The following is a 23,255-nucleotide window of genomic DNA, read 5'->3' on the forward strand; positions in this document are numbered from 1 at the left end:
GGTACACAGCCATTTTAATTCCACTTCCCATTACCACACTGACAAGTCTGTCCATGGCCCCTCTGCACAAAACTAGATGCAGATTAGAAGCAGCTCACATTTGAACTTTGTAGTCACCAACTCAGCAGCACGAACATCGATTTCTCTAACTTTAGGTAACCACTCCCTCTGTCCCTCCCCTTTCAGTCCCTTATCCCAATGGTCATTACCCTTTCTCCCTTGCCCTCTTGATCTTTCCTTCACCCATATCTCTTTCCCTCGAATTCCTCCCAAAACCCTATACTTGCTATACCATGCTCCACTCTTCTATCAGATTCCATCTTCTACAGCCCTTTGTCACCTCCACCCATCAGCTCCTAGCTTCATACAGCATTCCAATCTTGTTCCCTCACCTCTCTATCATTCCTCTCCCTCACCTGATCCACCCGTCTTCTGCTAGTCCTTGCTCCACCCACTTCCCTCACCTTTATACTGGCCATTTCCCTCTTTCTTTCCAGTCCTGATGAAGGGTTTCAACCCGGAATGTCTACTGTCCAATATCCTGCATAGATGCTGCTTGACCCAATGAATTCATCCAGCATTTTGTGTATTGCTCAAACTTTGCTGTTGCATTTTGGATCTTTACAATTTCAAGATTCTGCCACTAACTGAAGTTAAACCAGTCTAGTCACAAACATTCTACCAAGCATTAGTTACTCCACTTCAGTCTTTCTTGAGGCTTTAACATAGACAATAATAGTTTCTTCTTCCAACTAAAATGCTTGACATGATCTGACAATAGGCAAAAAGTTGTTCAGGAGAGTTAACCTGCTGGGGTGTTAGTCTTGTCAGAAGTTATTTTCCCATTTCACACTGGCAAATTCAAGTAAAGATTGCAATGCCGGAGACGGATGTGAAAGCACAGAGGAACATCTGGAAAAATTTCTGAAATGCCAGTTCGCTGATGTTGTTACTGCGTGATCGGGAATCTTTCAGAGGGAAGGCCTCAAAATCCCCGGCTTTGCCTGCTGTTGGCGACTGAGATGGAGGTCGAATCGTTCGGATAGAGATGGCGCTCAGTACTCTGTGTCGGCGAGCTGATCAGAGCTCGAAGTTTTCAGATGACTCAGAGTCGGACCGTAATCAGACATGGCAGGGAGAGTTTTTCTTCCTTCTCCTGTCTGCGTGAGATGTGGGACATTTGAGAGACTTTGAACTTTTTACTGTGCTCATGGACTTCTTCATCAAGTTATGGCATTGTTGCACTGTTGTAACTATATGTTATAATTATGTGGTTTTGTTAAGTTTTTTTCAGTCTTGGTCTGTCCTGTGTTTTGTGATATCACACTGGAGGAAATATTGTATCATTTCTTAATGCATGCATTACTAAATGACAATAAGCGGACTGCGTGTCTTCATAATCTAATCTAATTTCAAAACTTCAATTCTCAATTTGCTAATGATGATGTATCATTCGACAGCTATAAAAGAAGATCTTTCATACAAACACAAATTCAACAATAGCAGTTAAATTACATACCGGCTCAATACAGTCTTTGGATAATTCTGGTGAGGGAAATGAAGCAAATGTCATAACTGCAACATACAAGTAGGTCAATCCCACAAGCAGATAGGCAATAGAAAGATCTCGAATCTAAAGAGAAAATAAGTTATAAACCAGCCTTACATTCGCCAAGAAAATAAATCATCCAGCCATTTTCAAGAAAATCAAAGCAAATTTGCAAATACAAATACTGTAATGGGCACTGTTCCATTTGTTTTGTTCGAACAACCTCAATCAACTTCATCACTCTACATCCCTTAGAATTTGCCCTCAAAGTATGAGCAAAGCCAGCTTACCATTTTAGAAGATAATTTCATGGAAGAGACACACTAAAATTTCCAAATTTTAATCAAATTCCCTAATGGTATTGAATCTTAAGTTTCAAATGGGTTGACTTTATATAAAAAACACCAATAAAAATCTCCAATATTTCTGGCTTATATCCTAACTTTTTGAAAAAACATATACCTGATAGTATTTCACCTATAAGTAGCCCCATGAAGTATCAGACATATACAGCCATGTAAAATTCCATGTGGCTGCTCGGACATAAAAGTATGGTGCCACTAAGCTATTGCAAGATTACACAACTCTGCCATTCTCCTCCTGTACAATAATTGGCATAACATAAATATAACCATGTCTAAACACAATGGGTGAATAGTAGTATGCAGGTCACAGAAGGTCCAATATTAAGAAAAAGCGCATGGAGATTGACAAGAATGGAAAGCTATCGAAGGAAAAGGGAAGAAAAAAAACGACAGAGTAAACAGGTACTAAAAAAAGATTTAACTTAATTTTCTTTTATTAAAATATATGAACATGGAATTCACATTCATACAACAGAAGTATCTTTAGCAACCATACTCTGCAGACTATAGACTACAATTCTATGGCAACAAAGAGAAGCAAAGTGTATGTTAAAAGCCTGGCAAAGCTAATTATGCAACACTGTACCATTATCTTTTGTTAAAAACTCATCCCTATAAAAATAAACACACAATTATGCCTACATTATACAAGCTAATCAGCTCTAAGGTGGAGATCTCAAAAACAGCATGAAGGGCTACGAAAGAAGTTCAAACAATTTTGATACAGAAGAGCCATTGAGCCCATGCTAGCTCCCACCAGAACAATAAAATTGTGACCATTTTTATCATTCTACACAGTGCAACTATTTGAAGACTTTGAAAGTAAACCATTCACTGTAAATTGTACTAGTGCATCTTCTAGTTTTCTGCAAGGATCAAAATAAAAAACTTGGTGGAATTATTAAAATCTTCTTTGAAACGTGAACTATGGGCCCTGTGTTAAAGTGGTGAGCTTTTGTAAAAACTGCAGTGGAATTGATTGACAGGCTCTTCTCCCAAAGGTGAACATGGAAAACTGAAAACCTTGGTCATCTATTCCTTTACATGAGCCAAATGGAGATGACTGAAAAAAAACTTAAAGGGTTCTACTATCTCTCTTTGGTCATGGACAATCCAAAAGATGAAGTATAGCAACCCGCTTTTCTCCATATCAGAATGGAATCTGCATAGCTAAATAGCCAACTTAAATGTTACAATAAATAATGTGCATCAGATCTGTGGCTGAACGTTTCTATAACTTACATTATTTTCTTGGTATCTGTTGTTCTTTAAAAGGGTGATGGCACAGTTATGAATGAAGAAAGCAAGTGCAAGAACTCCAGTCAGATGAGGAAAAGATAATCGAAATTCTGAAAAACACAAAGCCTCAGTTTATTGACTACCAACAAATAACATCTGTATCATTCCTTTAAGGGTGTCAAATGTTTTAAAAATCAATGAAGTACATCTAAAGTGTAGGTGCAGGGTACACAGAAAGTACCATTAACAACATGGTATTTTAATTATGTGTCTGAGAAATTCACTGGGACACATGGTGCAACTCATCTTCACTCGTTAGAAATATTGTCATGGGATCCTTCACCTCAACCTGACAAAGTAGACATGACATGGGTTTAAGCCTCCTCTGAAATAGGGAACTTTACACTGCATCACCACACACCAATTCACTGGAGCAACTGCTGAAACAAAGAAAAGGAAGGTTTGTCAAAAGGGAAACTAATAATTGATTCCATGGACAAAGAATGAAAGAGACAAGAATGTGACAAGCACAATAACCTTATGCACCATGACAAATTTGCCTTTTTTTAAAAAAAAGCATGCATAGATGACCTGAAATATCAAGCTTCCCTTCCAGGTGCTGCTGAAATGGGTGGGGGTAAGGAAGAAAAGGTTCCAAGAGGAAAAGAATGTGAATTTTGAAGATGCATTTAAAATCATGCTTAAGTGCCAAGTTCCTATTTGTGGAGTGAGATTAAATGGATAGCTCTTTCAACAAAGGGCAGAGGTACCATGGTCCTGATGGTTATCTTATATGCACCATATTCAGTATTCCATCTGTTCCTACAAATAGGGCAGGTTACCATTGATAATACTGAACAGACTCAAAGAAACTAAATTAGTCTTCACCATATCCATTTTATGCCACAAGACCATAAGATATCAGAGCAGAATTGGGCCATTTGGCCCATCAAGTCTTTCCTGCCATTTCATCATGGCTGATTTATTAATCCTCACAACCAGTCTCTTGCCTTCATGTAACTTTTGACACACTTACTAATCAAAGCCCATCAACTTCCGCTTTAAATATATTCCATGATTTGGCCTCCACAGCCATCTATGGCAATGAATTCCAGATTCACCACCCTCTAGCTAAAAAAAATCCTCATTTCAGTTGTAAGTGAACACCCTTATAATTACAGATTAGAAATGACAAATAATAAGAATGCTGAATTATACTATCAGGATTAGTCCCAACAAATTGTAGACACGCTGAAATTATATGAAGCAATGGGCCAAACCATGCTTTTGGAGCTGCTGGCACATTGCTGAAATACATAGAAGACTGCTGCCAGAGTACAGGAGTGCCAGAAAAAAAAATACTAAATCAAACCCTGCATAGGATCAGGAATCCTGCTCGCTTGAATTACAATTTGCAAATCAAAGATGGTGGTCTTTTTTTTTGAATACTTAATATGGAAAATTGAGAGTAAGCCACTCAGCGTGCTCTGACATACGATATGATCACGGCTGATCCTGGCTCAATACCGTATTTCAGCTCTTTTGCCATACTCTTGAATGCCTGTGCATTCAGAAATCTCTCTTCTGACATATATGAGGGTGCAACGGTAACATAACAGTTAGAACGACACTATTGCAGCTCAGGGCATCAGAGTTCAACCCCGGCATCCTCTGCAAGGAGTCTCTGTACATCTTCCCTGTAGAATGCGTGGGTTTTCTCCGGGTGTTCCTGTTTCCTCCCACAGTCCAAGGACTGACCAGATAGTAGGTTAATTAGTCATTGTGAATTGCCCCGTGAATAGGGTAGTGTTAAACCAGGGTTGTCAGGGGTTGCTGGGCAGTGTAGCTTGAAGGGCCTATTCTATCTCTAAATAAATAAATTAACTTGGCCTCCACAACATTCTGTGGTAGACTAATCCACTTGCACACCCTCATCTCAGTACCAAATGTTTTGCCCAAATCCCAAGATCTCAAGTGAGTATGTGCCTACGAGAACATACTGTACGTAACCAAATCAAAAGCAGTGGATGAACCAAGAGGTTCATAGTCTGCTGAGGGCTAGCTCTGTAATGTTTAAATTGGGCAATCCAGGTATGTACAAGAAAACCAGGTACAACGTGTGGAGTGCTAACTCAAGAACAAAGGTACAATTTCGAACAAGGTTAGAGGCAGAATCAGATGTACATCAACCCTGGCACGGTTTGCAGATCATTACTTCTTACAAAGCAAAACCCAACATCATGAATGGCAGTTGATGCTTCACTCCCAGATGAGCTCATTGCCTCTTATGCACGATTTGAAAAGGAGGATAAATCTACAGCTATGAGGATCCCAACAGCACACGGTGACCCTTTGATCTCTGTCTTGGAGGCCAACATAAGGCTGTCTTTCAAGAAGGTAAACCCTCGCAAGACAGGACCCGATGGAGTACCTAGTAGGGCCCTGAAAACCTGTGCCAACCAACTGGCGGAAGTGTTCAAAGACATTTTCAGCCTCTCATTGCTGCAGTCAGAAGTTCCCACCTGCTTCAAAAGGGCAACAATTACACCAGTACCCAAGAGTGTAGGGTAAGCTGCCTTAATGACTATTGTCCAGAAGCAGTCACAACTACAGTGATGAAGTGCTTATAGAGATTGGTTATGGCTAGAATTAACTCCTGTCTCAGCAAAAACCTGGATCCACTGCAATTTGCCTGTCACCACAAACGGTCAACTTCCTAATGGGAAGACCACAATCTACGCTGATTGGAAATAACACCACCACTTCACTGACAATCAACATTGGCGCAGCTCAGGGGTGCGAGCATAGCCCACTGTTTTATTCTCTCTCCACCCATGATAGTGTGCCTAGGCACAGCTCAAATGGCATCTAAATTTACTGATGTTGCAACTATTGTTGGCAGCATTTCAGATGGTGACGAGAGGACATACCGGAGTGAGATTCATCAGTTAGTTGAGTAGTGTCTCTCAGCAACAACCTTGCACTGAACATCAGGAAAACTAAAGAATTGTTTGTGGACTTCAGCGAGGGCAAAACGGGGGAACACACAGCAGTCCCGATCGAGGGATTAGGAGTACAAAGGGTGAGTACATAAGAATTAGGAGCAGGAGTAGGCCATCTGGCCCGTCGAGCCTGCTCAGCCATTCAATAAGATCATGGTTGATCTGGCCATGGACTCATCTCCACCTACCTGCCTTTTCCCCCCATAACCCCAGGTAATTTCAAGTTCCTGGGTGTCAATATCTGAGGATCTATCCTGGACCCAACATATTGATGCAGTCACAAAAAAGGCATAACATTTCATTAGGTGTTTGAGGAGAATTGGTATGTCACCAAATACACTCTCAAATTTCTACAGATATACTGTGGAGAGGATTTTAACTGACTGCACCATCAGAATCAATTTTATTATCACCGGCATGTGTCATAAAATTTGTTAACTTAGCAGCAGTTCAATGCAATACATAATATAGAAAAAAACAAAATAAATCAATTACAGTATACATATTAGTATTATTTTAATAGATTAAAAATAGTGCAAAAAATAGAAATATACATTAATGTCCATGGGTTCAATATCCATTTAGGAATCAAGTGGCAGAGGGGAAGAAGCTGTTCCTGAATCACTGAGTGTGAGCCTTCAGGTTTCTCTATCTCCTACCTGATGGTCACAGTGAGAAAAGGGCATGCCAGTCAAAAGTGCAGCTGGGGGTCCTTAATAATGGACACTGCCTTTCTGAGACACCGCTCCTTGAAGATGTCCTGGGTACTTCGTAGTCTCGTACCCAAGATGGAGACGACTAAATTTAAAACCCTCTGTAGCTTCTTTCGTTCTTGTGCAGTCCCGCCCATACCAGACAGTGTTGCAGCCTGTCAGAATACTCTCCACGGTACATCTATAGAAGTTTTTGAGTGTATCTGTTGACATACCAAATCTCTTCAAACTCCTAATGAAGTATAGTCGCCTTCTTTATAACTACATTGATTATGTTGGGACCAGGTTAGGTCCTCAGAGATCCTAACATCCAAGAACTTGAAACTGCTCACTCTCTCCTTTTGATCCCTCTATGAGGATTGGTATATGTTCCTTCGTCTTAACCTTCTTGAAGTCCACAATCAGCTCTTTTGTATTACTGACGTTGAGTGTCAGGTTGTTGCTGCAACACCACTCCACTAGTTGATTACCTGGCATGGGGGGGTGGGGGAGCCTATTGCAATGGATCGAAGTAAACCACAGAGAGTTGTGAACTCAGTCAGTTCCATCATGGGCACTAGCAACCGTAGTATCCAAGACATCTTCAGTAGCATGCCTGAAAAAGGTGGCATCCATCATTATGTATTCCAGGGACAAGGCAGAACAGGCGGGTCTGGGTCACCTAGTCACCACTGAGACATCTAAACTTTGCTGACCATCTCCTGGTGTAGGAAGGTTAGGTCATTTGCCCTTTCAAATGCAGGACGACACATTGCCATCCCTGCCTTGCAGCATGTTACGTAAATGGTTTTACCTACACAGTAAACCATTATGTGACTTATTGGGTAATATTTATAACTCCCCATTTGAGGAGATGTGATTTAGTAAGTCACACATTATAGCTTCCCACAAGACCAATTATGCAAGTCAAATAGTGCGCCCTGGGGGGCAGCCCGCAAATGTCGCCATGTTTCTGACACCAACATAACATCCCCACAGCTTAAAAGTCCTTACTGACTCGCAAGTCTTTGGGATGTGGAAGGAAATTGGAACACCTGGAGGAAACCCACATGCACATGGAGAGAATGTAGCAACTTCTTACAGATAACAGTGGGAAATGAACCCTGAACATTGGCACTACACTGACATGCCTCACCATACAATGTGACAATTAAGTCAATAGGGCAAAACACTGAAGAATATTTTTTGAGTCAGAGTAATAAAGCACAGAAACAGGCCTTTGTCCTTAACTGGTCTACATCAACCATCCCAGCTGGTCCCACTTACCCACATTTGGCCATATCCCTATTTTCCTAACCATATACTGTACCTGTTCAAATGCCTTTTAAAAGTATTATTAATATAGCCACTTCCACTTCCTCAGGCAGCTCACTGCATATATGGATGACCTTGCCTCTCCTGTTAGATCTCTCCCCTCTACCTTAAACCTATGCCTTCTCTTCTCGATTCCCCAACCTTGGAAAGATTGTATGCATTCATCCTACCTAGGTACACTGATGCTGGAATTTGGAGCAAAAGAAAAATCTGCTGGACAAACTCAGTGAGGGGTAGGAGAAATCACTGATGTTTCAGGTCATGACCCTGCATCAGGGCCAGAAACATATGGATATATATATTAAAAAAATTTTTAAATGATTCTCTTATCATTGGGAGGAAAGCATATAGTATTTTCTGAAAAAATACATTTTCTTCTACTTTGAACATAACTGAACATGCTCTTCTATAAGCAACTTGTAACAAAACTTGAAATACCCGATTACTGAAGAACATTACCTGCTACAAAATTGTTTGTAGATTCAAACCAATGGAATTCTAAGTGAAATCCTTGTTGTACTGCCTTCACTGTTACCAAAATAATTAAATATGCAACTGAAATTGTACCTGCAAATACAAAACAAGATTGCTATAACTAGGCATTTAAAAGTACTTCAATTTCCAAGATACAGTCAGAGGTTTCAATGAGTAATTGCACAATCCACTAGAGTTCATTCCAATGTTGCCAGTGTGATTCTTAATCTTTGGAATTCAGATTACCAAAAACTATTTTTTAGATATATACTGCAATAAGCATGAAAACAGTAGGCAACAGAAACATTCCATTCCATTTGGAGATATTAAGCAAAAGTAATATTGGTTTATGGGCTCACACTTGGTGATAGGAGGGAAATATTAGAGAGCCTGGATATGCCACATCCTTTCTACGTGATAAAGAAGAGAAACTACAAATACTTTGTATTTTTTTTGGCGTGTGCCTGCGTGTGTGCAAGTATGTGCGTCTGCGTGTACATGCATGCGCTCCTGTGTCCGTGATGATGTCTTTTTCAAGGCATGGGATAGGGACAGGGACAGGGACAGACACACACTGAGTGGCGTGCCACGCCACTCCTCACACAGACACTGTGGCAGTACGTTTCCCTTTATTTTACGAGGTTGAGTTGCGATCTCGACACTCAAACCGGCAAGGATGGAAAGTGTACTCGGGAGCGGACCCGACTGGTTTCGAACTCAGGAACCTCCGTTCCCGGGTCCCGCGCTGATGTCATTGCGCCACCAGCCAGCCCTACGAATACTTTGTAATCATACAGAACATTTCATTATATTATTTCTCAGGTTTCCAAACTGAGAACAAGTAAAAGAGTAATCACTTGGGTAGTACTGCTGAACTAATGATCATATTCAGGGACTCGTGTTCTCAATATTTATGACTTATTATTTTATTTCTTTTCTTTTTGTATTTGCACAATTTATCTTTTGTACATTGGTTGTTTGTCTGCTTTTGTGTGCAGATTTTCATTTATTCTGTTGTGTTTCTTTGTATTTACTGTGAATGTCCACAAGAAAATGAATCTCTGCATAGTATATGGTGACATACATGTACTTTGAACTCTCAATATATTCACCACTCTGCGTTAAAAGGTTGCCTCACAGGTACTTTTTGGATCTTTCCCTCCTCATCCAAATCTATGCCCTCCCCAACTTTGAACTTGTGGAAAAGACTGTTAACATCCACCTCCTCCATGTCTCTCAATTTTAATAGCCTCTATAAGGTTGCTCATGATTCTCATACATTCCAAAGAATTAAAGGCTGAGCTTAGTCAACATCTATAACTCGGGCCTCCTAGTCCTGACATCTTTTCCATTCTCCTTCCAGCAAACCACACACTTCCTATAAAAGGGTGACCAAAAATGTATAGAGTACTCCAAGTGTGGCCTTGCCAACAGCTTAAACTGCAACATACAAGTCTCAACTCCTATATTCAGTTCCCAACAGAAAGCCACCAGTGTGCTAAATGCCTTTTTCACCACCCTGGTTACCATTAGTTACTTGCAATGCTGCCTTCAACACAAGCTCTGCATTTGTCCTCCTAGGTCCCTCTGTTTCATTACCCTCTATTGCCCTGATGGAATGAAGGGATAAATAAATAGGGGGAAAACAGAGGACAATGATTAACTTATAATCAATCACCTTGTAAGTGACTTAGCTTACTGCTTTGGACAAGTTTGGACAAGTCAGAAAGAAGCTTTACCCAGCCCCGGTGATATACTAGTCATTATTCTCTAAAGATAGGCAAAGGCTCAAATAAGGAACTATCTGATCTTGCAGAAGCAGCTCAAGGTACAGCTAAAAATATGGGAGGGATGAGGTAACGGCTAGAATGTTCGGGAGAAAAGGGGAAGGGTCCGAATGAGGAACTGATGGGCTAGCTTTGGCTTAAGATAATTATAACTAACCGACCAATGATTATCTTACATCTAATTGTATTTTAGCATGCGATTGAAACGATTCTAATATTGTCTAAACTTGTAATCGTAAGATCTCCTGCTACCTGATCAATGTTATAAATTGTGGAGAATTGTGTAATTCGGGGGCAGTGTCTGGACTGACTCTTTTGGGAGATCAGTCTGTAACTTTCCCCATAGCATGCTATGAGTAGAGAATAAAGTTTTGAAAAGAATTACGTGTGTCAGTGTACTTGTGGTACAATCGCTATTGCATTGGGTCCGATCGAGTACGACAGCCCTATCATTCAGAGTACAAGTTCTACACTTGACAAACAAGAGAAAATCTGCAGATGCTGGAAATCTGAGATTAGTCTGGGAGGTTAGAAGCACCAAAGGGAGGCGATAGGCGAGCAAGGAGATAACACGTAAAGCTGGAAAAGGGGATGGGAAATGGTGAAGTGGGGTTGGGGGGGGAGATTTCGATTTCCCAAATTTCCAGTAATGCCTTCCCTCCATTTCCCATCCCCATTTCATGTTATCTCCTTGTCCACCCATCGCCTCCCTCTGGTACTCTATCTCCCCTTCTTTTTTTCTTTCTTCCAAGGCCTTCTCACTCTTTTACCAATCAACTTCCAAGCTCTTTGCTTCATCCCTCCCTCGCCATTTCGTCTATCGCCTGGTGTTTCTCTCCCCCCTCCCCTCATCTTTCAAATTTACTCCTCAGCTTTTTTTCTCCAGGCCAAAATCCTTCAGCAGGACTGAAGCTTCGACTGTTCTTCAATGCTGCCTCCAGCATTTAGTGTGTGTTGCTTGAAGTCTTGTTTGACTTTCCAAAATACATCATCTCATACTGACTTATATTAAAATCCATTTGCCACTCCTCAGACAACTTCCCTAACTAACCAAGATCCCCCATAATCTATAATAATCTTCTTCATTATCAATAACATCTCTTAATTGTGTCAGTCACAAACTTACTGATCAAACCTTCTGAATTTGCATCTCAATCATTTATGTCAGTAACAAGTAACAAGGTTACACTGACTCCTGTGACACACCAGTAGATCATTCTGAGAAAAAAACCTTCAACCACCACCCTCTGCATTCTACCTGAGCCAATTTTGAAACCACCAGACAAGCTCTCCGTGAATTCCATGGGACCCAACCTCCCAGATGAATCCGATATAACTGTGCACAAAGTTAACAAATTTCCAACTCAGATATCGGCATCACAAAATTAGAAGCAAATCAAATAAATAAATAGAATGCAACAGTGGTTTAACACAGGAACACAACCTTATTTTAAGCTTTTTTAAAAAAAAATCTATATTTTAAAAGCCTCCACAAACTGAAGAAAAAATTCAGACAATTGCAAAGCAAGTCAAAACAAATCAAAATTAAAATCTAAAATCAGCTGTTTATTGGCTTGCCTTCTCCATGGAAAAGATTCTCAACATTCAGCAGGACTAACCCCTATTTCAACAACTTTGATTATGTTCAAATAAATTAACGCCGTAGTCACAAAAAGATTTCCAAATTGGATTCACTTAGTAATTCTTTCATGAAAAAAAATGCAATCAACTTTCTTGATACTCAACCAGATCCAAAAGGCGCAATTGAATACTTACCCAGATTATTGAACCTTGCAAAAAATGAGGCAGATTTGAAAGAAAGAAGGGGAAATAAGAGGAAAATGAGGTAGAAAGGGACTGTATTTGTTTTGCTCCACCACTTCTGAAATTCATGTAAGGCTGTATTATTGCTTATGATGAAGGACATGTCAGTGGAATTCTTTTCATGACCTCCAGGTGGGTCTGGACAAACAACTGAAATGTAAAACAAAATAATAGAACGAGTTCTGTAAAACAATTGTTACACAATCAAAAATACCAGAATATCCTGATAAGCAAATTGTGCTTCAGTTAGCAAACTACATTGATTATGCATTATAGGTTTAAGAATTAGATTTCTCATTACAAACAAGTTGAGACTTTGTATTTATTTTATTAGGATTGTGTATTAAAAAAAAACTCGATCACATTTGTCCTCAAACTCTCATCTGGGGACAAATGATTAGTATTTAGTTTGAATTATTCTAGCAACTGAAAGAAAAAGTAGAAGTTACATATCCTTTATAATAAGGAACACTGTACTATTGTATTTCAAATTACTAATTAGCTTCTTGCAAAGCAGTGATATGTTCTTTTAAACTTTTTCCTAAAAGCTGTAGGTTACTTAAGTACAAGCTCAAACTCCCATTCACCATTCCAATGCTTAAATGCAAGACATTAAAAGGATAAAAAATTAAGTATTTCCTGTATTTTAAATAATTTGGCATTCACCTAGAAACTAATGTCTTTGCCCACCTCTGCTGCTGTAAGTACTCAAGTGCATTTTTGTAATCCATATTTTGAACATGAGCCCAGTAAATAAGTGTATAATTTTAAGTATTTTTCTCCCAATTCACCATAAAATATGCTGCATATAGGAAAAATAATTTTAGGTGATGTCTTGCTTAAATCTCGCAAGTAATCAAAAGAAATAAAAATGTTCAAAATTAAGCTTTTTCAAAAATGACAAGACTATATATTACATAACTACAAGCACCAAGGCACAATCAGCTATGTGAAGCATTAATAAAATAAATGTCATTAAATTAAGGACATGATTACAATTTATCTCATGACTTAATTAATGTATTATAACAGGAAATTTGTATCCAAATTCTATACATTACACCTTGTCAACAAAAAAATCCTACCTTTAGGAGTTCCATTTGTACTCAAAACATGATTCACTTCTGACACATTATGAACATAATCTGAAAAAAAAAGATAAATCGTGAAGTATGGCAGATGAGACCACAATTTTTATATACAATTTAACATACATCTTGGACTAGCACACATCAGCTTTTGGATAGCTTACAATCTTAAGCATGATCAAATTGTATTCTCAAACTACAGAAGAACTGATTAAATAGTATTTTATTATAAATCACAAAATCAATTGAGATCAAAGTATTCTGTAAAAGTCGGACTGAAATTTGGATTTTAATTTAAATAAAACTGAATCTGTTCCTGCATTAGTCATTGTAAAGTTTACATTTTGAAATTAATAGATCTAGACTGCATTGATCAAAATCCTATTTGAAAATAAGACGTTTCATTTTTACTTACTGAAAATAAATATTCCTGTGTTGTACAGGAAATTGGACATAAGGACCCAGTAAACAATCATGGCTCCAAACAGGGAAATTAGAGAGAAAAGAAGACTGGACCACTGGCCAAATGAACCAAAATAATATTTACAGACATCAGGAAATTCCCAGCTTGATGTATCGATAGGAACTTTGGGAAAGAAAACAATATCATTTTAGGAAAGGCTCAATCCTTAATGCAATAAAACAGGACTTATAAAAAACAGCTAATAAATTTCAGTTCAATAGCAAGCACCCATGTCCTCCCACCCCATCCCCATTGGCCTCCTGGATAACGACACTGCTAGGATCAGCACTGGACTGCATAAACCACACAAGGTAAAGACTGAATTTCTACTTGGTCTCAGCTAGCTGCAACAAATATGCTATAGGTTGCTTGGCTATCCATGGACAAAATATATTTTATTCCACTAGGAAGGAAATTACAAGGATGATGACTGGACTAGAGGGCATAGGTTACAGGAAGAGGTTGGCTGTACTGGACCTTAATTTCCTGGAATACAGTAGAATGAGGGGCTAGCCTTTTAAAGTTTATAAAATCATGTGTGGTATGGATATGGAGGATGGTCAGAGTCATTCCCCGGGATTGGGGAGTCCAAATTAGAGGGCACAGAAACAACACAGGAAGGGAAAGATTTAAAAGAGACCGAACAGTATCTTCTTTACTTAGTAAGTAGTGAGTTCCTCGAATAAGCTACCAAAGGAAGTGGTTAAAATGGGCACAATTGCAACATTTAAGGGGCACTTGGGTAGCTACATGGAGGGTCATGGGCTGAATGTGGTGTTGAAAACCACAGTTTTAAATCATAATTTTTAAAAAAATATACAAGCTATGTACTTTTTAATAAACTCATGAATTTTTCACACTCACTGGCTGAAAGTGGGATAGCAGCTAAACTAATATTTATTACCTTTCTCATTTTTCATTGGCTAAGTATTAACACATTATCCATGTGATGTAATTGTTATAATTATGTAGCCTACTAACTTGTTTAATCTTATCCAAGGAATTTCCCTCATCTCATCTATAAAAGTGACAGGTTTTTTGGAAGCAGCATCTTTACTCTATTTATTTAATTTGCCTAGTGCTCATGTTTGTTTGTACTCTAAAATAAACTGTGATCTTACAAGTAACACTCGTCATTCCTGACTCCTGTAAGAACCTCAGAATCAGAAATTTGGTGCCCAATATGGGGTGACTACTTGAAGAAAGGAACCAGACTAAGCTTGCACCTGGGAGGCAAGACATTCCTCTGTTCCTTAATTGCCCAAGTATAATTATCTTCAGCACATTGTTTAAAGGGAGTTTAAGAGTGAGCGGAGTCAGGGTTATACAACCTGTGTGGAACAATAGACAATAGGTGCAGGAGCAGGCCATTCGGTCCTTCAAGCCAGCACCGCCATTCACTGTGATCATGGTTGATCATCCACAATCAGTATCCAGTTCCTGCCCTATCTCCATAACCTTTGATTCCGCTATCTTTAAGAGCTCTATTCATCTCTTTTTTGAAAGCATCCAGAGACTTGGCCTCCACAGCCTTCCGGGGCAAAGCATTCCATATATTCACCACTCTCTGGGTGAAAGTTTTTCCTCAACTCCGTTCTAAATGGCCTACCCCTAATTCTTAAACTGTGGCCTCTGGTTCTGGACTCACCCATCAGCGGGAACATGCTTCCTGCCTGCAGCGTGTCCAATCCCTTAATAATCTTATATGTTTCAATAAGATCCCCTCTCAGCTTTCTAAATTCCAGAGTATACAAGCCCAGTCGCTCCAATCTTTCGACATATAACAGTCCTGTCATCCCAGGAATTAACCTTGTGAACCTACACTGCACCCCCTCTATAGCAAGAATGTCCTTCCTCAAATTTGGAGACCAGAACTGCACACAGTACTCCAGGTGTGGTCCCACCAGGGCCCTGTACAGCTGCAGAAGGACCTCTTTACTCTTATACTCAATTCCCCTTGCTATGAAGGCCAGCATGCCGTTAGCTTTCTTCACTGCCTGCTGTACTTGCCTGCTTGCTTTCAGTGACTGATGTACAAGATCACCTAGATCTCGTTGTGCTTCTGCTTTTCCTAACTTGACTCCATTTAGATAATAATCTGCCTTCCCATTCTTATCACCAAAGTGGATAACCTCACATTTATCCACATTAAACAGCATCTGCCATGCATCTGCCCACTCACCCAGCCTGTCCAAGTCACCCTGCATTCTCATAACATCCTCCTCACATTTCACACTACCACCCAGCTTTGTGTCATCAGCAAATTTGCTAATGATACTTTTAATTCCCTCATCTAAATCATTAATATATATTGTAAACAGCTGCGGTCCCAGCACTGAACCCTGCGGTACCCCACTGGTCACAGACTGCCATTCCGAAAGGGACCCGTTAATCACTACTCTTTGAACCAGTATGAATTATCGAAAACCTAAAGTCTGATATTATAGTCACAACGGGGTGTGTGTTTTGTGGGACAAAAGGCCAAAAGTTTTAAGATATCAGGCTGATGTTCGTTTGATTGCAACCCACTATTATAGTCACAATGAGGTTTGAGAGTTTTGTAAGATTTTTGATGTCTAAAAGTGAAGAGTACTCCTTAAGATTGAAACTAGTACAATGGCCAAAGCTTTGAATCAGACCGGCAGGTTTCCTGAAAAGTTAACTGAAATCTTAAGCACTTAAGTGATGCATATAAACTTGATACTATTTGTAAAGAAATAACAGAAGAAATGTGCTATTGATGCCAAGTCCAGTGAGGACTGGCTTATAAGTGATATGTGGGAAGATCAAAAAGATGCAGTAGGGAACTAAAATGAGAGCTTGGACGCCGTCAACCTGAATGGGGCTCGTCATGAGCATATTTAGTTACAAATCCAAATTGATACTTTGAAACCCCAACGCACTGATTTAGCAAAACAAAACACATAACATGCTCAAACAGTAATATGAAAAAGGTAATAAATCAGCAAAAAAAAACACAGATCTCTGAATTAACAGCAAAGTTTGACTGTGGTCAACAGCTGTGTTCAGAGCTGCAAAGTAAAACGAAGCAAATCTCCATTGCATCAGGCAGACTTTCCAAGGGTGGTCTGGCCAACCCAGTGGGCGGTGTTAACAGTGATGTCAATCATGTTGAAAGGCAACCCACACTGACTAGTCCCCAAAAACAGCGACACCTTGGGAACTCCAAGGAACTGCAAAATGGTATTGAGTCAGAGACAAACAACAGGAATTCTGCAGATGCTGGAAATTCAAGCAACACACATCAAAGTTGCTGGTGAACGCAGCAGGCCAGGCAGCATCTCTAGGAAGAGGTGCAGTCGACGTTTCAGGCCGAGACCCTTCGTCAGGACTAACTGAAGGAAGAGTGAGTAAGGGATTTGAAAGTTGGAGGGGAAGGGGGAGATCCAAAATGATAGGAGAAGACAGGAGGGGGAGGGATAGAGCCAAGAGCTGGACAGGTGATAGGCAAAAGGGGATACGAGAGGATCATGGGACAGGAGGTCCGGGAAGAAAGACAAGGAGGGGGGAGGGGACCCAGAGGATGGGCAAGAGGTATATTCAGAGGGACAGAGGGAGAAGAAGGAGAGTGAGAGAAAGAATGTGTGCATAAAAATGAGTAACAGATGGGGTACGAGGGGGAGGTGGGGCATTAGCGGAAGTTAGAGAAGTCGATGTTCGTGCCATCAGGTTGGAGGCTAACCAGATGGAATATAAGGTGTTGTTCCTCCAACCTGAGTGTGGCTTCATCTTTACAGTAGAGGAGGCCGTGGATAGACATGTCAGAATGGGAATAGGATGTGGAATTAAAATGTGTGGCCACTGGGAGATCCCGCTTTCTCTGGCGGACAGAGCGTAGATGTTCAGCAAAGCAGTCTCCCAGTCTGCGTCGGGTCTCGCCAATATATAAAAGGCCACATCGGGAGCACTGGACGCAGTATATCACCCCAGTCGACTCACAGGTGAAGTGTTGCCTCACCTGGAAGGACTGTTTGGGGCCCTGAATGGTGGTAAGGGAGGAAGTGTAAGGGCATGTGTAGCACTTGTTCCGCTTACACGGATAAGTGCCAGGAGGGAGATCAGTGGGGAGGGATGGGGGGGACGAATGGACAAGGGAGTTGTGTAGGGAGTGATCCCTGCGGAATGCAGAGAGAGGGGGGGAGGGAAAGATGTGCTTAGTGGTGGGATCCCGTTGGAGGTGGCGGAAGTTACGGAGAACAATATGTTGGACCCGGAGGCTGGTGGGGTGGTAGGTGAGGACCAGGGGAACCCTATTCCTAGTGGGATGGCGGGAGGATGGAGTGAGAGCAGATGTACGTGAAATGGGGGAGATGCGTTTAAGAGCAGAGTTGATAGTGGAGGAAGGGAAGCCCCTTTCTTTAAAAAATGAAGACATCTCCCTCGTCCTAGAGTGAAAAGCCTCATCCTGAGAGCAGATGCGGCGGAGACGGAGGAATTGCGAGAAGGGGATGGCGTTTTTGCAAGAAACAGGGTGAGAAGAGGAATAGTCCAGATAGCTGTGAGAGTCAGTAGGCTTATAGTAGACATCAGTGGATAAGCTGTCTCCAGAGACAGAGACAGAAAGATCTAGAAAGGGGAGGGAGGTGTCGGAAATGGACCAGGTAAACTTGAGGGCAGGGTGAAAGTTGGAGGCAAAGTTAATAAAGTCAACGAGTTCTGCATGCGTGCAGGAAGCAGCACCAATGCAGTCGTCGATGTAGCGAAGGAAAAGTGGGGGACAGATACCAGAATAGGCACGGAACATAGATTGTTCCACAAACCCAACAAAAAGGCAGGCATAGCTAGGACCCATACGGGTGCCCATAGCTACACCTTTAGTTTGGAGGAAGTGGGAGGAGCCAAAGGAGAAATTATTAAGAGTAAGGACTAATTCCGCTAGACGGAGCAGAGTGGTGATAGAGGGGAACTGATTAGGTCTGGAATCCAAAAAGAAGCATAGAGCTTTGAGACCTTCCTGATGGGGGATGGAAGTATGTAAGGACTGGACATCCATGGTGAAAATAAAGCGGTGAGGGCCAGGGAACTTAAAATCATCGAAAAGTTTAAGAGCGTGAGAAGTGTCACGAACATAGGTCGGAAGGGATTGAACAAGTGGGGATAAAACAGTGTCAAGGTATGCAGAAATGAGTTCGGTGGGGCAGGAGCAAGCTGAGACAATAGGTCGGCCAGGACAGGCAGGTTTGTGGATCTTGGGTAGGAGGTAGAAACGGGAAGTGCGGGGTGTGGGAACTATAAGGTTGGTAGCAGTGGATGGGAGATCCCCTGAACGGGATAAAGTCGGTAATGGTGTGGGAGACAATGGCCTGGTGCTCCTTAGTGGGGTCACGATGGAGGAGTAAATAAGAGGAGGTATCCGCGAGTTGTCGCTGTGCCTCGGCAAGGTAGAGGTCAGTACGTCAGACTACAACAGCACCCCCCTTATCGGCGGGTTTAATAATAAGGTTAGGATTAGTGCGGAGGGAGTGGAGAGCAGAGCGTTCAGAAGGAGTGAGGTTGGAATGGGGACAAGGTGCGGTGAAGTCGAGACGGTTGATGTCCCGTCGGCAATTAGCGATAAAGAGATCCAGAGCAGGCAGAAGACCAGAGTGGGGTGTCCATGAAGAAGAAGAGGGTTGATGACGGGAGAAGAGGTCATCGGTGGGGGTGGAAGAGTCCTTGCCGAAGAAGTAGGCTCGGAGACGGAGACGGCAGAAGAAAAGTTCCGCATCGTGGCGAACACGGAACTCGCTGAGGTGTGGGCAAAGGGGGACAAAGGTGAGGCCCTTACTGAGGACCGAGCGTTCTGCCTCCGACAGTTGAAGGTCGGAGGGGATGGTAAAGACCCGGCACGGATGAGAGCTGGGATCAGAGGGGGGAGGGGGGAAGCTGGGGGTGTCAATGGAGAGGGGAGGGTTGGGGTGAGAGGAAGATGGAGTCTCCGAGGGCCCAGGAGTTGACGGTGGGATCTAAGGAAGACGGGGCTGCGGAGTGGTGGTGGGGGAAGGGGAGACGGGAGTCACAACAGCAGCACATAAAGACCCGGCCTGGAGTTCAAGGTTGGAATCTTGAGAGCTGGGATCAGAGGGGGGAGGGGGGAGGCTGGGGGTGTCAATGGAGAGGGGAGGGTTGGGGTGAGAGGAAGATGGAGCCTCCGAGGGCCCAGGAGTTGACGGTGGGATCTAAGGAAGACGGGGCTGCGGAGTGGTGGTGGGGGAAGGGGAGACGGGAGTCACAACAGCAGCACATAAAGACCCGGCCTGGAGTTCAAGGCTGGAATCTTGAGAGCTGGGATCAGAGGGGGGGAGGGGGGAGGCTGGGGGTGTCAATGGAGAGGGGAGGGTTGGGGTGAGAGGAAGATGGAGCCTCTGAGGACCCAGGAGCTGACGATGGGATCTGAAGGAGATGGGGTTGCAGAGTATTGGTGGGGGAAGGGGAGACGGGAGTCACAACAGCAGCACATAAAGACCCAGCTCAGAGACCTCTAGTGGCTTAAATGATTATGACAGAAATTGGTCATCATTACTTAATTGGTAATTGGTCTGGCAGCCCCAGTAAAAACTAAGAAAGTGAAAACACACGTGACTGTTGATGGAGAGTATAAAAGAAAACAGGAGGATGTTTCTCATCACCAACCAAATCCAGAAAAAAATTGACAAATGATCAAGGAGGGAGGAGGGAGGCGGGAGGCAAAGCCAGACACACACACACTTCCACATGACAGCATTCAAATTTTAGTTACCATGCAAACAACTCAGCAAACAAATTAGTTGACGTAGTGAGCTGAAGGGAGTACAGGAGGGGATAAACAGAATTTACCAGTTGGTTGGGAAGCAATGAAGGCATGGTTGGAGGGACAAGCCCCAAACCAGATGGGAAAAAAAGTGGTCGATTGTAAACAATAGCCTTCACAGGATGTTTTTAAATATGAAGCCCAGCAGCGGGCAATGGGGACTAACAGGAAGTATACTGGTCAGCCAGTTAGGCCAAAGGGCCTGTTCCCATGCTGTATTACTCTGCAATTCATAATGTTGTTTAGTGACTGCAAAACAAAAAAAAACATAACTATTAAACAAGAATAAACTTGAATTTCTTTGTTTTACCTAAAAACAAGACCTACAAATGTGAAATGGCCGTAAGAATCTAGGGCAAGTTGGCAAACTGGATCCAAAACAGGCTTAGTAACAGAAGGCAAAAAGCGACGAAGGAGGGTTGTTCTTGTGATAGGAAACCTGTGATCAGTGATTTACTGCAGAGGTCTGTGCCAGAACCCTTACGGTTTTTTTCCCGCCACATGTGCAATAACTATTTGGATGTCAGTGTGGTAGGTATGATAAGATGACTGAAAATAGTGATGTTTTTGATAGTTTGGAGGGTCTTGCACTAGAAAATTGCATTCATTATTTAGTATCATGAGAACAATGGAATTTAATCCTGATAACTAAAAGGAAATGCTTTTTAGTATGACTTGGAAGGCCAAGACATTTATAATAAATGGTTGAACCCTGGAAGTACTGAGAAATGCAAGGATTCTGCTGTACATGTCCAAGACACGCTGAAGGCAGTAGTAGAGGCACACAAGCTGATTAAGGCATATAAATCAACTTTCTGTACCTTCTGCAACAACAGGTATGTTCTGGTGTAAAATATTGTTCAGCCACAGCTGGACTACCAGGAGCAGCTTGGCTCAAGGTCGACAGCAAGGATGTAATTGTCCTGAAGGTGGTACTGTAAAATGATGCCAAGAATGCAACACCACAGATACAAGAGATGATGTTGAATTTGTTTTCTTTAGATCAGAAGGGGTTGAGGGCTGACTGATCGATGTACAATTGTGAGGGGCAAAGATAAAGGTTAGTAGTGAGAAACTTACCTCCTTTGCAGGAGTGTCAAAAACCAGAGATCACAGATTTTTAGGGCTAGTGGTACAAAGTTTAGAGGATTTCAAGGAAGAGCTTTTTCACTTTGAATGTGATTAGAATCTACAATGAACTGTAAGCAGGGGAGGAATGCAGAGACTCTTAAGATACGAGTTTCTTGGGACAATAATTGGAATTCCCAAGGCATACAGGTGGATGACCAAATGCTGGAAAATAGAATTGGCAGTAATGGGTTGGGACAGATGCTGTGGGCTGGAGGACCTACTTCTATGCTACATGACTATGACCCTATAAGACAGTGAGGCCTTAGAGATAATACTATGCAGAACTCCTACAGTAACAACCCAGGGGAAGTAAAGTTGTTGGCCAACAAGCCAACACTTCTTGTACACTTGATGACCAGAGTTAATAAGGATTCTTGAAGCCACATGTGATCAAATACAAATTCAAAATCAAAGTCAGGCACTTTCAGCTGACTTCTGGGATTCAGCTTTTTGGTCAATATTTGGATAAGGTCTGCAATCCTGGCAAAACCAAACTGCACAAGGGTGAATAGGTATGGACAAGTACTACTTGACAGCACAGTCATGAGAGGCTGATTAAATGGGTCTTAGCTACATTCAATTTGCCCTCCGTATGTTGTTTGGGACAACATCAGGCTGATTCAAGGAAAGACATACAATTCTTGGTTACAGAAGCAAATAGCCTCACCCGATAATGCTTAGCAGTGAAATGTTAATTCATGTTCACTTATGTACTCTTAGTAGCAGAGAGTGAGTAAATAGAACAATGAAAGACCCTCCCCCCAAATCAGAGCTCATTTTTCCATTTATTTTTGCTTGTTTACTTGTTGAATAATTCCATGTAAAAGATTAAGTAACTGCAAAATTAAAAGATTTGCTCCAAACAGCCTGACAAAACATTAACCTACCAATCACAAGGAAATTACAAAGTACCAAAATGGCTGTTCACATCCAGGAGTGCAAAACTATGTCCAAGGCCAGAAGTGAGGCTGATATAATTGGCTAATCTAAAATTGTCAAACGCATAATTGCAGCTTTCCTTTATCTAAAACTATCCTGTTCTTGCAAATCAAAAAAAATCCATATAAACATTCCTTAAACAATGAACAATATAAAACTTAAAATGAAAAATAGAAACTAGTTACTGATTACTGAAACACAAATTCATTGTGTGTGTTGCTCAGATTTCCAGAATTTGCAGATTCTCTCGCTTGCGATTTGAAAAAGAGGTGTTTTCACAAATGTACTGAAAAGTGTACTTTAATCTCACATGTAAGGCAATTCGCATTGTTAACAATTAGTTTAAATGACCACTTCAAACCCTTGTCATCTCAGAGGGACAGAATCATGAATGCCCTGTGAATAACAGATTATCACTAATCTTTCTTTGAGCCCAATAAACATAAGCACATTTTGATTCTAAAAGCATGAAGCATTAAAATTCTAAAAGCATAAACATTTTGATTCTAAAAGCATTAACAGGCATTAATGCCCATGTCTAAACATATTACAACAGTTTAATACTTAGAAGGAAATA

General features: G+C 41.4%; 1 protein-coding gene across 2 annotated transcripts in view; it reads right to left on the reverse strand.

The window, feature by feature from the left end:
- slc38a9 (solute carrier family 38 member 9) overlaps positions 1 to 23,255 on the reverse strand; it is a 46,668-nt gene that overhangs the window by 7,284 nt on the left and 16,129 nt on the right. For both annotated transcript variants that reach the window (XM_072252526.1, XM_072252525.1), the window contains exons 7-12: positions 13,771 to 13,941; positions 13,353 to 13,412; positions 12,220 to 12,417; positions 8,642 to 8,749; positions 3,157 to 3,263; positions 1,520 to 1,633 (exon numbers count right to left, since the gene is read on the reverse strand). In XM_072252526.1, coding sequence (XP_072108627.1) covers positions 1,520 to 1,633; positions 3,157 to 3,263; positions 8,642 to 8,749; positions 12,220 to 12,417; positions 13,353 to 13,412; positions 13,771 to 13,941 — 758 coding nt within the window. The remainder of the gene's footprint in view (positions 1 to 1,519; positions 1,634 to 3,156; positions 3,264 to 8,641; positions 8,750 to 12,219; positions 12,418 to 13,352; positions 13,413 to 13,770; positions 13,942 to 23,255) is intronic.

The sequence above is a fragment of the Mobula birostris genome, chromosome 3, assembly GCF_030028105.1.
Source record: "Mobula birostris isolate sMobBir1 chromosome 3, sMobBir1.hap1, whole genome shotgun sequence".
NCBI lineage: Eukaryota > Metazoa > Chordata > Chondrichthyes > Myliobatiformes > Myliobatidae > Mobula > Mobula birostris.